General features: G+C 34.0%; 1 protein-coding gene across 5 annotated transcripts in view; it reads right to left on the reverse strand.

The window, feature by feature from the left end:
* Positions 1–4,247: 4,247 nt before the first annotated feature.
* GABRG2 (gamma-aminobutyric acid type A receptor subunit gamma2) overlaps positions 4,248–13,887 on the reverse strand; it is a 104,804-nt gene continuing 95,164 nt past the window's right edge. The window contains exons 6-9 of one of the 5 annotated variants that reach the window (XM_044661723.1): positions 11,504–11,656; positions 8,304–8,509; positions 5,920–5,943; positions 4,248–4,523 (exon numbers count right to left, since the gene is read on the reverse strand). In XM_044661723.1, coding sequence (XP_044517658.1) covers positions 4,248–4,523; positions 5,920–5,943; positions 8,304–8,509; positions 11,504–11,656 — 659 coding nt within the window. Of the gene's footprint in view, positions 4,524–5,919; positions 5,944–8,294; positions 8,510–11,503; positions 11,657–13,887 lie in introns of all 5 variants that reach the window. The other 4 variants (XM_044661724.1, XM_044661726.1, XM_044661727.1 and 1 more) reach the window with 4 other exon arrangements.

Raw genomic sequence — 13,887 nt, forward strand, 5'->3', positions numbered from 1 at the left:
GCTGAGGATCCTCTCTTTTCTCTTCTCTATTCTCATTTCATCAGTTTGGAAACTGAGAAATAATTAAGGTGAAATGCTTTGTTTTACATCTAACAATTAATATCATCCAGACTTACCCCAAAGACTTTAACTCCCATACCAGTCCTTTGCCAATTCTATGTCTTACAGTGAATTGTAGGGCTTTAAAAGTGAAATGTGACAACAAAGACCTTTCAGACAAAAAGCGGCCATCTTGGATAAGACCCAGGGTCCTATTTAGCTTCATATTTCGTGAACAGTATGTGTAGTGGATGGCCAAACTGACCTATAGGCCTGTGTGTGTATGTTAGATAAGATCCCTTGACCACAACCCACCCAACGGGCCCCTGTGCAAGCCGATAGACCATGCCCTTTGAGTGATAAACACCTTTGCTCTAAGTTTGCTGTGAATTATATAAGGAGTGCTGTGAATTTATTCAGGGGGGGACACCACTCCTTTCGGTCTCTTCCCCCACGTGTGTACATGTGTAGCTTAATAAAGCTCTACTCTCTGTGCACCTTGCATCGTCTGTCTTGTTTCCTTGAGCTCACCCCAAAACGGACCCTAACATATGCTGAGAAAACTATAAAAGTGACCATACAGAAATTATAGGCTTTAATGGAGCCCTTATAGTCTATATTATTTTACTAATTAAATCGTTTGAATGAGAAAATAAACTCTTTTCCCAGCCAAGAATTGTCTTTGCCAGTAAGAATAGGAAGTGGAAGGAGAAGAGGAGGAAGAGGAAGAAGAGAAGGTAGAGGAGGAACAGAAAAGAAGCAGAGCTGACATTCTTGACTAATAAGAATGATTTATTAGGAATAGATGAGAATCGAGAAAAATAAATATATTAAGGAGTCTGGACAGGTAGCAGTGGAAATTTAAATTGAATATAAAAAATAATAGAAACAAAGTGATGGGCAGGAAGGAAGTGGGGGTTATTTTAATATTGATGTTTTGTACTGGTCTTATGTAGATTTACTGAACATTTGCAGATTAAAAAGTATAAACTGGAATACAACAAAGATACAGCATGGAGAGAATTAACTTTAAACAAACAGACATGGTAACTGAATAACAGTCATGAATGAAGTTTCTGAAAGGAGACTCAGGTTCCTCGTTAATAATAATAATAATAATAATAATAATAATAATAATAATAATAATAATAGACAGCTAGAGGAGCAGGTAGATAGCCCAGTGAAATGAGAGCCAAGCCTAAAGACAGGAGATCCTCAGTTCAAATCTGGATCTTGGATTGTTCTTTATGTAACCCTGGGCAAGTCACTTAACCTCCAATGATGGCAAACCTTTCGTGTGCTGTGTCCCACCCCTGCCCCTCAGAATGTGTTGCTGTGCCCCACCCTCTTTAACCCAGAAAGGGGAAGGAGAAAAGGAGTGTAGTTGCCCGAGTGCTCCATTTAGGGAAGGGAGCATGAGCTTTCATTGGGCTGCTGGGCAGAGGGACAAGAGGGCATGGTGGAGAGGGGGAAAGGGAAAAGCTCTGACTGAATCGCTCTGTCTTTCTATTAACTAACTCTGGTAGATGAGGGTGCATGTGCCCACAGAGAGGTCTCTATGTGCCATCTTTAGCATATGTGCCATAGGTTCACCATCATGGGCCTAGCCTTTACCACTTTTTTGCCTTGGAACCAATACACTGTATTGATTCTAAGATGAAAGGTAATGGTTTTATAAATTAAAACTTGAAAAAAGTTAAAAAGGCTATTAGACTAAATGGTCTCTAAAGTGAAAAACAACTTTTAATTTGTGATACAATGATCTCATACCAGGAGAGGAATCAGGCTGAGTTTATTAGGGGGAGACTCATGTCACTAAGCTAAGCAGTATGGTATTGTCAGTCTGACGATGTGAGAAGGTGATCTAGAGTCAAGAATTTATAACCCCAGTTGCTCAGAAGGTAGAAATTTAGTCCCTGAATACTCTGAATGTCAGCTAGCCAATGGGCAAAAGAAGAAAGGAAGCTTCCCCAACCCATACTATGTTGGCATCTAGGGCAAAGCCATAGGAATCTTATGAACATTCAGGCAATGGCACCAGGGAGAATGACAGTGAAAGGAAAAGGAAGAAAAATCTGGAAAAATTACAAATTAATGTACTAATTTTTAGTATCAACCCACCATTTTTTTACTTTTTTTCACTTTATCCTATATTATACATCCCAACTGTTAGTGCTTCCAACCTTGAACAACAAAATCACCTTGTATTTTGTGTATACATATGTGTGTTGGTGTGTGTGTGTGTATATATATATAAATATATATGTAGATCAAAGGAAAAAGAATTCCAAAAGATTTTATTGCATTTACCTTGGCATAAGGTTGAATAATTGAGTGTATCAGATATGATCTAAGGTTCGGAAAACTTGTGGCTGAATGAGTTTCAAGATTCATCTAGATGGAATAGATGGTTTGAAATACACAAACTACACACAGTTTATCTATTAGCAAAGACACTTTTTATTCCCCTCTGATTATTTAAGGTCACCCATAAATTATGTTCTAGTGATGGTTATATTCTGTGTTATGATAACCACACCACAGAAGAGAAGCATTTTAAAAGATATTGCTGTACAGAAAGAAAGCTATGAGGTGAAACAAACTGTTGACATAGCACAATTTATTATGTTCAAAGCCAATAGTTGCCTAGGTCAATCAGAGTATGTAGTCTAACAATGTCGAGGTCATGGTTTTGTCCCTCTGTGGAATATTCTTTCAATGAATATTTATTGAATACTTGCTGTTTATAAGGCATTCTTTTCTTAACTTCAGACCATCCCTTTTACCATTGTCATATTTATATTTTGGAAACCTGTGTCAGTGATCTATGCTAAATTATGGTTGAATTGGCTCCAACCCATTCCCACAAATGGGGGGAAAAATCAAAGCAAATACACAACTGACTGTATTTTAGTAACATCATTTCCACACATATAAAAAGAAAATTCCCATTGTTATTGTAGAAAAAAAAAAAGCTTTGCCTGAAAAATAAATACAAATTCTAAATGACAGTGATTGAAAACTGAAATTCTTTCTGATCCTTCTGGTAATTTCCAAGAGATCATGTATCATCCACAAATATCCCATGTGATATAACTAATCATCATTTGAGTTTGGTATGGAAGGAGTCCCCAGCAGCTTATGTATTAATAGCCTGAAGCAGATCTTGTGATGGAGAATAATTTCTATTGCAATCTAATGAACTAGAAAGCAAGAAAAAATAGCATCAAGCACATGCAGTCACTTAATAAGCTAGAGAAGAAATTGGCAATCCTTTTTGATTTATAGGCTATTTAGAAGAGGCAAATGTAGATTGTTTTGTCTATACATATACATATAGTAAGATATCTTAAACTGTCATACACAAAAGTGCTGTTTTAATCTTCATGCATGAGAGGGCAGTTAAATTCTCCTCCCCAATCCCAAACCTAGACCAGATTCCTTATGATTCTACTAATATTTTTCACTGATAGCCCAGAGCCACAAAATAAAAGACAATACTTTAGAGTATCTTTGCTTCATTTATTTTGGCTCTAAAATGACGCATGCACTACTTTAAATATTATAATGTATCGCAATATTTACAACATTTTACATGTGCTCTTTAAAGGATGATATTTTGTTCTTCTATTATTACCTTGGGAGTATAGGAGGATAAGTTGCCTAGGATATTTAACACTTATTTGAAGTGAGAGATGACACTTCTCAAAATGAAAAGAAGATCCTAAAGAGTAAAGACTGACTATATCTCTACCCCAAGCAAACACATTGTACATTTCTTATAAATGTCATGTATATGCGTACTATATATATGATTATGTATGTCTATACATAGATATATATATATATAGATATGTAATCTGTTCAATGAAAGGAAAAGGTATCCCACCACTTCAATTCCACACCCCCTCCATTTCTGTTACAGCTGCCATAGCTATATCATATTTAATTTGTTTTCAACTTTCTCATTTTCCATCAGCATAACAGTTTTCATATGTTCGATCAGTAATATCCAAATCACAGTAACCAAAGGAAGTTGAGGACAAATGACATAGCATGATTAGGATATTCTTGATTATGGCACAAATGAATTGAGACCGATATAAAGTAAATGAGAGATTATAGTAAGTGAACTTTTAAAGGGAACATTTAAATCATCTCCCCATGGGAATCATTGAGTAAGATTCTTATAATCGCTCCATTCTTGTTTAAAGGTAAAGATAGGAAACCCAGTAGACCAGGTTGAATAAGCAGAAGGCAGTGGGAAAGAAGATCCGAGCATAGGAGTCCATTTTCGCAATGCGGATGTGTATTCTTCCATGACGCCATGCCCCCGTTCGGCAGTCTTCAAAGCAGCAGAAAAAACTGGCACAATCCTTACCATCAAGACACTCATAACCATACTCTTCATCTCGCTCCTGAAGGTGTGTGGCATTGTTCATTTGAATAGTGGCTGATCTTGGTCGAATATCAATGGTTGGTGCCTAAGAATATAATAAAAGGGAAGGAAAGAATTGATCAGAATCAGCAGAGTCTGAATTTTTTGTCTACAGCATGGTCAATGGGAATGATGATTCAGCAAATGGGGACTCAGGAAATTGCTATGACATCGTGATCTACAATGATAAAATTTAAATTATGAAGAGAGCACATTTGCATACTTCAAATTTCGAGCTAAGCAATGCAGCTGAAAATAATATTATCAAGCTAATAGCTATAGCAAGGAAATTGAACATCAAATGAACTCAAAGATCTAAAGGGTTAGACCACACAACTACATGAGACTTTATTCCACTAACTATCAGAGGTGATGTTGGAGACATGAAGGCATTGGATGGAATGGAGAATTATTTTTAATGAATACTTTCTTTGAAACCAAGGCATCTGACATGCTTATATATATGCAAATAGCCTGTTAAAATGAACAAAGATGGTGCTAATGGTAAATTCTGTTTTAACTGTATGGCAATATAGACTATCCTCAGGTTTTAACTCCATTGGATGGCTAATGCCTTAGAGAGATGAAGTATCACATTAATTAATCACTTAAGAAATATGAAAATGTTAGCCAAGTTCACCTACATGTGAATAAGAAATTTCAATGAATTTCACCATCTAGAATGGCAAAATTTTGTAAGTTTTGGTGAACAAAAATTAGTATTCCTTTCAATCCAGGATAATTGAATCCTTGCCCTTCTATTACTAATGAAAAATGAATTAGAGGACAAAGGAGTTTCTTAGCATTACCAATTCAGTTGTAGGCTTAGGAAAATTAATTGTATTGACATTTAGGAATAAACTTCCAAAAATCAAATGGAAATAGATAACTATCATCATTTACTATCTTGAATAATGGCAGTGTATTCAGAGCCAGTTACATTTTGTTGGTTGGTTGTTCAATTATAAAACCCTGAAAATTCCAGGACTTTTCTCAAAGGACTTTAATATAATTTTTATTTGCATGAAAAACATTCAAATATCTCTTAGGAGGAAAAAGTCTACGTCTTGAAATAGAATTTTCAAAGATTTCAGGGGTCCATTTGAGCTTTAAAACACCGTGTGTTGAATAGCACTGGTGGAACGGAGATTTCTAAGAAAGGAGGTCAAAGCATGGTTTAAACTACTTTAGAAAGTTTCACTTTGTTCAAGGTGTTGGCTGCTCTTAAGTTACAAATGAATTCAAAACATCTGTGACTTGGATATGGGAGCTGCTGAATCAACTCTACAAATTTATTTCTAAATCTGTAGAACTTTCTACTTCTTAGATGTATTACCTGGAGTAGAATGCTTAAATGTCTACTTAAAAAAAATCTCATTTAAGCGTTAATAGTTAAATTCAGCAGTGGCATGCAGTGAATTTCCATTCCAAAAACATTATACCTTGAAGGAAAACATCCGAAGAAGCTTTGGTTTTGTAGACAGAAAAGAGAATAACATTTTTTTTTTACAAAGAAAGGAAAACAAAGAAGAGGAAGAGACAAAATAAGATAAATTAAAGATACATACCCAAAACATAGTAAGTAAAAAAAGAACTGAAATTATAAACAAAGAAGGACAGTCCTGAACTATAATAAAACCTATGACTGATGAGAAAGAAAAATTTTTTAAATATTTTGATTGCTAGTAGATTTTCAATTGTCAGTATTATTCTAATATAATATTATCTGGATTTTAAACTACAAAACCCAGTGCACTGCAAGCTAACTTCCTCCTGCCTTTCTATCCAGCACGGAAGCAAATTTTATAATTATTTTTCTAAACCTTTTCATCAGCAAGATCTGATTTTACACAATTAGCATCAGTATAGCATCATAGGAGAATTAAATACTTCATTTACTCATTTAAAGGGTCTGGTACTTGTCAGCTCTTTTCACTAGATAACGAATTACATCATCTACTTCATTTAAAGGATAAAAAATATATTCAATAATCTCAGCAATTTATATTTTCTGTGATGGATTTTGTGAATCCTCTTCTTTTCCTGCTCATCTTTGCCCATCCTCTCTTCATCTGATCTCTCCTATTATCCAGATTTTAGAATATAAGTATTTCTTATCATTGACACAAAATTTATCATCATAGAAACTAGGATATTTCTTAGGGACTCTTTAATGACTGTTAGCACAACTTTATTGTTTTGGGAGTAATACTGAAAGGTGTTAAATAAACTAACTTATTAGGAAAAAGAAATGTAAAAGGGAAGAAGTCAGGTAAGAAACAGGACAAAGGTAAAATTGAATCAAGGAGAGAAAATGGAAAAGTAAAAAGGCAGAAGTTAAAAAAAGAAAATAAAGAATGGAGGGATAGACCTGCAAAGAGTAAGCACATTACATATCTTGGAAAGGAAAGATAAGCATTTTCTAAAGTTAATAATAGCTCTACAAGCAGTAGTACTTAATAGAAAATTAGCCTCAAAATCAGAAAGGCCTGGGTTTTAGTTCTAACTATGACATCTGCCATTTGACCCTGGGAAAGTTACTGAATCAACCAGTAATCTAGATAGCTCTTGGAAACTATAAATTCCAAAGAAGGTGCCAATTTGCATTAGTTAGATAGGAGAGAGGTAGGTATTTTCTCAGTTGAGAGTTCTCAATACTAATGATATCACAGGCCAAATCCCTTTTTCTAGTACTAGTGCTATAGCTGTCTTTTGCCCATTATATTATAATACTGAATTTTATATTTCCTCCTTGCAATGATTTCTTTAGGGTTACCTAGTGTGGCCTTAAAGAAACAATAATAAGTTAGAGAATCTCAAAGAGATTCAGTCATTGTATTAGATGGCTCAAATAGCTGCCAAAATGTCATTCTTCCCTTAATTTGGCCTTTTAGAACAAAATAGGGAGTAGGTCACACTATCTTCCTATCCTAATATGTATATTTCCATCTCTTTTCTCTCTCTTCCCTTTTTCCCCATCATGAAAATTTTTGTGTATAGTATAAGAAATTTTCATGGGTATTCATCAGCAAGTTGTCCTTGGTGATAAAAAAAAAGTTAATAAATGGAACTATTCAATAGGAATGTAGCCTTTCCTAAAAACAAACAAACAAACAAACAAAAAAAAAACCCAACCAAAACACTTAAACACAGTTGGTAGTCAAAGAACTACTTTATCAAATAAATACCTATTCCCAGGAGGTCCAGAATATAAAGTTAATGTCCAAATCAGCTATATTTCCTATGTGAAACTGTGTCGTTTCTCAAAAACAAAAAATTTATTATTTTTTTTTAAATTGACCACAGAACATTACCTTTGTTATTCTGGTCGCATTTTAAATTTGAAAAACCTACCTGGAAAGTTGACTAGGATGTGATTTGGTCCTGAAATATCAATAATTTCAAAAAAAGGTTGGGAAGGTTGGGAAGGGTTAGAGGAAGGTATATAGGTAAAATCTAATGGTCTAGCCTATTAATCACTGCACAATAGATAAATCCCTCTTAAGCGAATATACTTCTCATAAAATGAAGAAAGCATAAAATTGCTCCATTTTGTGTAACTATTAGAACTCACAGAATGCATCAATTATGTAGTCTATTCCTGAGAAAGACATATCTCTGTTGTCCCTAATGACCATAATAGATCAGTTACTTATTCTTTATGGCTGGATAAACTTAAATTATTGTTTCCATCTTTGAGTCAAGTAACCCAAGATCATCTATCTGAAGATTAACAAAAGCCCCAGTTTAGATGTGCTCTTAAAAGTGCCCTGGAGGTCTAGCTACACCAATAATGCCAATAGTCTCAAAAGAAAACTATACATACTGGGTTTTTCTTCTTTTTGTCTTTATCCTTGCTTGGCTTCCGATTGCTGACAAAGTAATGCAGGGTTCCATACTCCACCAAGGCAGAAAAGACAAAAATAAAGCAGACAGACACAAAGAGATCCATGGCTGTCACATAGGAGACCTTGGGGAGAGATTTACGGGCAATCGTGCTAAGAGTAGTCATCGTCAGGACAGTGGTAATACCTAGGAAAGAAACATGGTAAAAGAGAATAAAAAATTATTACTGTACCAATTGGTCAGTATGAGAGATCAGGATGAGATTCTGAGACATCATAATAAAACTCTATCTCTAATAAGAAGGGAGAGACACAAAGAAGTTCCTCTCTAAGCTAGAACATATTAGATGCTAATTCCCAAGAGTGGATCTGTAATTGATTCTCATCTATATATATACCAGAGGCAACTAAACATATTTAATGTGACAGAATCATAGAAACAAAATTTAGAGCTAGATGTAACTTAGAGGACGTGGTCCAATTTTTCACTTTGTAGAAAATGAAACTGAGACTCAGAGAGATTACAAGACCCATTTTTAAACTATCTAGGTCAGTGATGGGCAAACTATTCCCCTTGGTCCAGATCCAGGCTGTAGTTTGCCCATCACTGCCTTTTTGCTTAAGGCTGTAGTTTGCCCATCACTGCCTTTTTGCTTAAGGCAGTGATGGGCAAACTACAGCCTGGATCTGGACCAAGGGGAATAGTTTGCCCATCACTGACCTAGGTCATAAGAGAATTGAGATGAGAACACATTTCTTGTGACTTTAAGTTCATTGTTTATTTATTAAAGAAAAAAATTGTCTCATCCTAGAAAATAAAACTAATTCAATGAATAATGCCAGAGTAGCTTAGGGCAGTTATATTTAGCATATTTCAATTAATTAATGAATGCATGTGTAAATGAATGAATAAGGGAATGAAAAATATTAAATGCTTACTATGTGTGAGACTCTATGCTGAATTCTGGAGAACATGAAATTACGAAAGAAAAATGCTGCCCTTACAGATCCGATATTCTCAAAGAGAGACAATACTTACAGGGGAAGATGTCAGGGTAGGGTGAAGTTATAGAGATTGTAAGCTGTTTTTCAGAACAACTGACGAAGAGTACTGTACTAGGAATCAGGAGTCTTAAATGAGTCGACATATGACACTATCCAAGGGACCTAGAATAAGCTGCTTAACTTTTCTCAAACATTTCATCATTTGTAGATTAAAAGATTTGTTCTTAATCTATAAAGTTCCTACTGGCTATCAACAATTTTATTTTTGTTTTGCTTAACTTAGCCAAAATTTTGAAGTTAAGTTGGTTCTTAAGAAGCCATAGTTGGAAAGTCTCAATAATGCAAGGGTTTATTATGCTGAGACTTGTGACTCACTGTCCCAAAGGAAACAAAACAAAAACAAACAACCTCATCACCTAAAGATATGTTGCATTGTGCCCACCAGAATTGCTTCTAGCCATAGAGATAGCCAGGAGGCAATTAACTCCACCAGACACTCAAACATATGAACTAGTCTCTGCTGGGAAGACTTCTGAAGCAAATTTTGTAGTTGATTTCAGTGAAGACTAAGGCAAAAGGAGAGAATAATGGATAGATTTCTGAGGGTGAAGGGCAGGGGAGAGTGTTGGAGCAGTTTCATGAATCTAGAAAGAAAAAATATTATCTTTTTTCATAACTAGATGAGTATTACATTTCTGGTCAATGTCTAGAGAAATCAAAGTGTCTTCTCATTGATTAGGGAACAATCCTAAGATCTCTATATTTTTTCCTGCAACATACTTTCTTCTCCAATTATCTTTCTCCTTTTATAACCTGTTACAACATGTAAACCACATGTTTGCTTTTATCACTTAATTCAGATTAGAATTCAAGATTGGAGTTGTGTTTAGGAATTTAAGTCCACAAGGCTTTTAGAGTTTTCATAAAATTCAGGTATAAGATACCTTAAAAATCAGCTACACCAAGTTTCTAATTTTACAAAAGAGAAGTTTGAGTGCCAGGGAGGATAAATGACCCTCCCAAGAATACACCTATAATGAAAAAATGAAGGCAAGTTTCAAAATAAAATTTTCTGATTCAAATTTATTTTTTTCCCTCTGTTATCCTGCCACAATGTTGACTGAACTGGGGCAAAATTCATTAAGGGTAAGAATTTTGAATTAGTGCTTAAAATAAATATGGAAAATCTGGTAAACGATAGGATGAACTGAGTTCAAATTCCTTCACCAGCATTAATCAGATGTGTGACCATAAGCAAGACACAAGTCACAAATCAGTCTAATCTGTAAAAGGGAACATAAAAAGTAAATACCTTTAAGGTTGTTGTGAGCATCAAATGAAAAAAAAAACCATATAAAGCATTCTGGAAAACTGGCAGAGTGCTATGTAAACATTATTTCTTATTTTTTTGTTATCTGTGTAAGTTTGTATATATCCAGAACCACAGAAACTCAGACTTGGAATGAAGGTCAGAGGTTATATAGTCTAACATGTGTTTGAATAAAAAAATCTCCTTCATAGAATTTCTGACCATTAGCCATTTAGGCTTTTTCAGATGACCTTCAGTATATACATATATATATATATATATATATATATATTGGTATATGTATACATATATTTGTGTATATGCCTATGAATATATAAATATATACATAAACACATGTAATAGAGTGTTTTAATCCCCTAGGGAATTTTTAGTAAATATTGAGTTGTCCAGATTTCATTAACATTAAGACCTGAAAAGGAAGATGATAATGTTTGGGGTGGTCATGGTCATTTTGCTCATTAAAAATAACAAAAATAAGTCTTCTAGATAGAATGGAACTAAGAAAAGAGGTGGAACCAATATTTTTAACATTGCATGATGGTCTTCTGTTATCAATTCATTCCTCACCATTTCCAGTCTATGAAGCTTTGACAAATAAATTATTTCTTATTAAAACTATTTCCATATTCTTGTGATGAAAGTTAATACTTTTAGCTATGAAACAAAGGAAATCGTATTTGTTTTCTCATTTTCTGTTGTAATGTGGATTTGTTAATGCATATTTATATATTTAGGCAAAGTTTTTGAAAAATTATCATAGGTGGGCAGTTTCGTATTCAGCCTAACAAATTTTCATCATTTGACATTATGATCCACACATATATGAATGAAAGGAAAGGAACTCACCTAAAGAGGTTCTGGCTGGAACAGCATCCTTATTGATCCAGAAGGACACCCAAGATAAGACAACAATGAGTGTGCAGGGAATGTAAGTCTGAATGGTGAAATACCCCATTCTTCTACTCAGGTCAAAGTACACAGACATTACAACATAATCTCCTGGAAAAGAACATAAAGCAATTTGTTTTTGAACCCCACTTATTCATGGACTAGTCAAGCAATTTACATGAATATACTACACAGCATTCAAATGTTAAAGTTCTATGGATATCCTCCATCCATATGCTACATTTATCTTTCTTTATGTTGGTAGGCATATTGGCTACTAGCATTTTTTTTTCCTACATGGACAACACTAAGAGAATGACTCAAGTAATTTTTTAAATTACTTTTTTTCCTTTTCCTCATCTGAATTGTGTTTTAGTCCAAACTGGATTAACAAATTAGTCCAAATTCTGCTTATCACTGATTTCCCTGAATCTGATTCTCATTTTTCTATTCTAATTTGTGGATTTAGGCTTCACTGAAAAGTAAAGTCATTTGGGATCCTTGTAAAAAACTTTTTTTCATTGATCTTAATAATACACTAACTAGATCTGACAGCTTATGCAATGTTTTACATCCATAGACCGTAACCTTTTCAAAGAAGAATAGGAAGGTATATTTCCTCAACTCTTCTTTTGGACAAACCTTGGAAATTATGCTTATAAAGAGTTTAGTTTGATATTTTTAACTATATTGTTACTGATCTTTTCCAGTCATTGTGTGTACTTCTTTCTTGGCTCTGTTTACTCTGTTTGGCATCTATTTAAAAAATCTTCCCATATTTCTTTGAATTCTTTTTATTCATCATTTCTTATAGTGCAGTAATATTCCATTTTATCCATAAACTATACTATGTTTGGTCATTTTCTAAAATAGGTGTTTATCCAAATCTATTTCTTTTAAACATCTTCAATTCATTTTTTACTCTAAAGTTGTCAAATGCCAAATACACACAAATCACAAAATATTTCTGTATTGAATCAGGAATCTCCCCAAAATAATTACAGACAGACAACTTTGTGATCTTATCTAAATTTGTGATCTTACAAGACTATCAGCATCTTATTAGTTTATTCACAGGGTATAGTTTGTTAGCAAACATTGGGGAGTATCATAAAAATGGAAATCAGTGATTTCTAGTGCATGAAAAATGGACTTTGGTCAATTCTATGGCGTTATTATTTATCCTTAATCAGTAATTAAATGTTCAAAAGCACTTACAGTGTGCAAGGCACTGTGCTAAGCTCAGAGAATGAATGATCATTTTTAACTGAGGATGTGATATGCTATCAATAAATCAATCAACAAATACATAAGAACTTAATATATTAAGCAATGCACTAGGCATACAAATATAAGCAGAAAAATACTCTGCTCTCAAGTAGTTTACATTCTAATGGAAGAGGAAATAAAAAGAAAAAGGAAGGGGATAAGCATTTACAGTATCTATTATATGTTAGGCACTATGATAAGTGCTTTATAAATATCAAAATTTATCCTCATGATAACCCTTTTAGGTAGTACCTATTTATTCTCATTTTACAGATGAGGAAACTGAGGCAAGCATCAGTTAAGTAATTTGCTCTAGTCCACACATATATAAAGTATTTGACAGATTTGGATTCACTTCTTACTGACTTCAGCCCCAGTGCTCTATTAACTATATCAAAAAGAAAAAGGGGGAACCAACACAGGGGCATGATTTAAAAAAATCCAGTTAGAAATGTTTTGGATGGGAATGAGGACGTGACTTGTCTGAACAATACTAATATTTAGAGGGAATAAAAAAAAAGACTTCATATTGGTGGTTCTTAATCTGTCTTGAAATAAAGCATACTGTGGGCCAGAGGAACAGGGAATTTATTAGTCATGAGGGACAGAAGAGCAATGCAATTATTCAGTCAGGAGAGTGAGCACCATGTATTAGTAACAAAGAAACTACTAATGGGATTGCAATTTATGGATTTAGAAAGCTGCCTAGAGCACTTTGAGTTTAAAAAACTTGCCTAAAGCTTGCAAATCCAATATGTGGAAGAATAAGAACTTGTACCTAGATATTCCAAACAGATAGTATTTCTCTATTCACTGTACTATACTGCCCCATTCCATTTCCGAAATTTCTAATCTAGACCTGGGGAAAAAAAAATTAGGAAAAAGAAAGGCTTATGATGTTAACTTTCTCTGGGTTTTTAAGATACTTGTTCTAAAAATAAAGGACCCTTAGAAGTTAAAAGTCATTGAAATTCTTGTTTATGATGGCTAGAAATCTATTGAGATCAAGAGATCTATAGAGGATTTTGGTGCTATGTGATAAAATCAATTATTTTGTAACTTTTGGGAAATGA

This window comes from Gracilinanus agilis, chromosome 2 (assembly GCF_016433145.1).
Source record: "Gracilinanus agilis isolate LMUSP501 chromosome 2, AgileGrace, whole genome shotgun sequence".
Lineage (NCBI taxonomy): Eukaryota > Metazoa > Chordata > Mammalia > Didelphimorphia > Didelphidae > Gracilinanus > Gracilinanus agilis.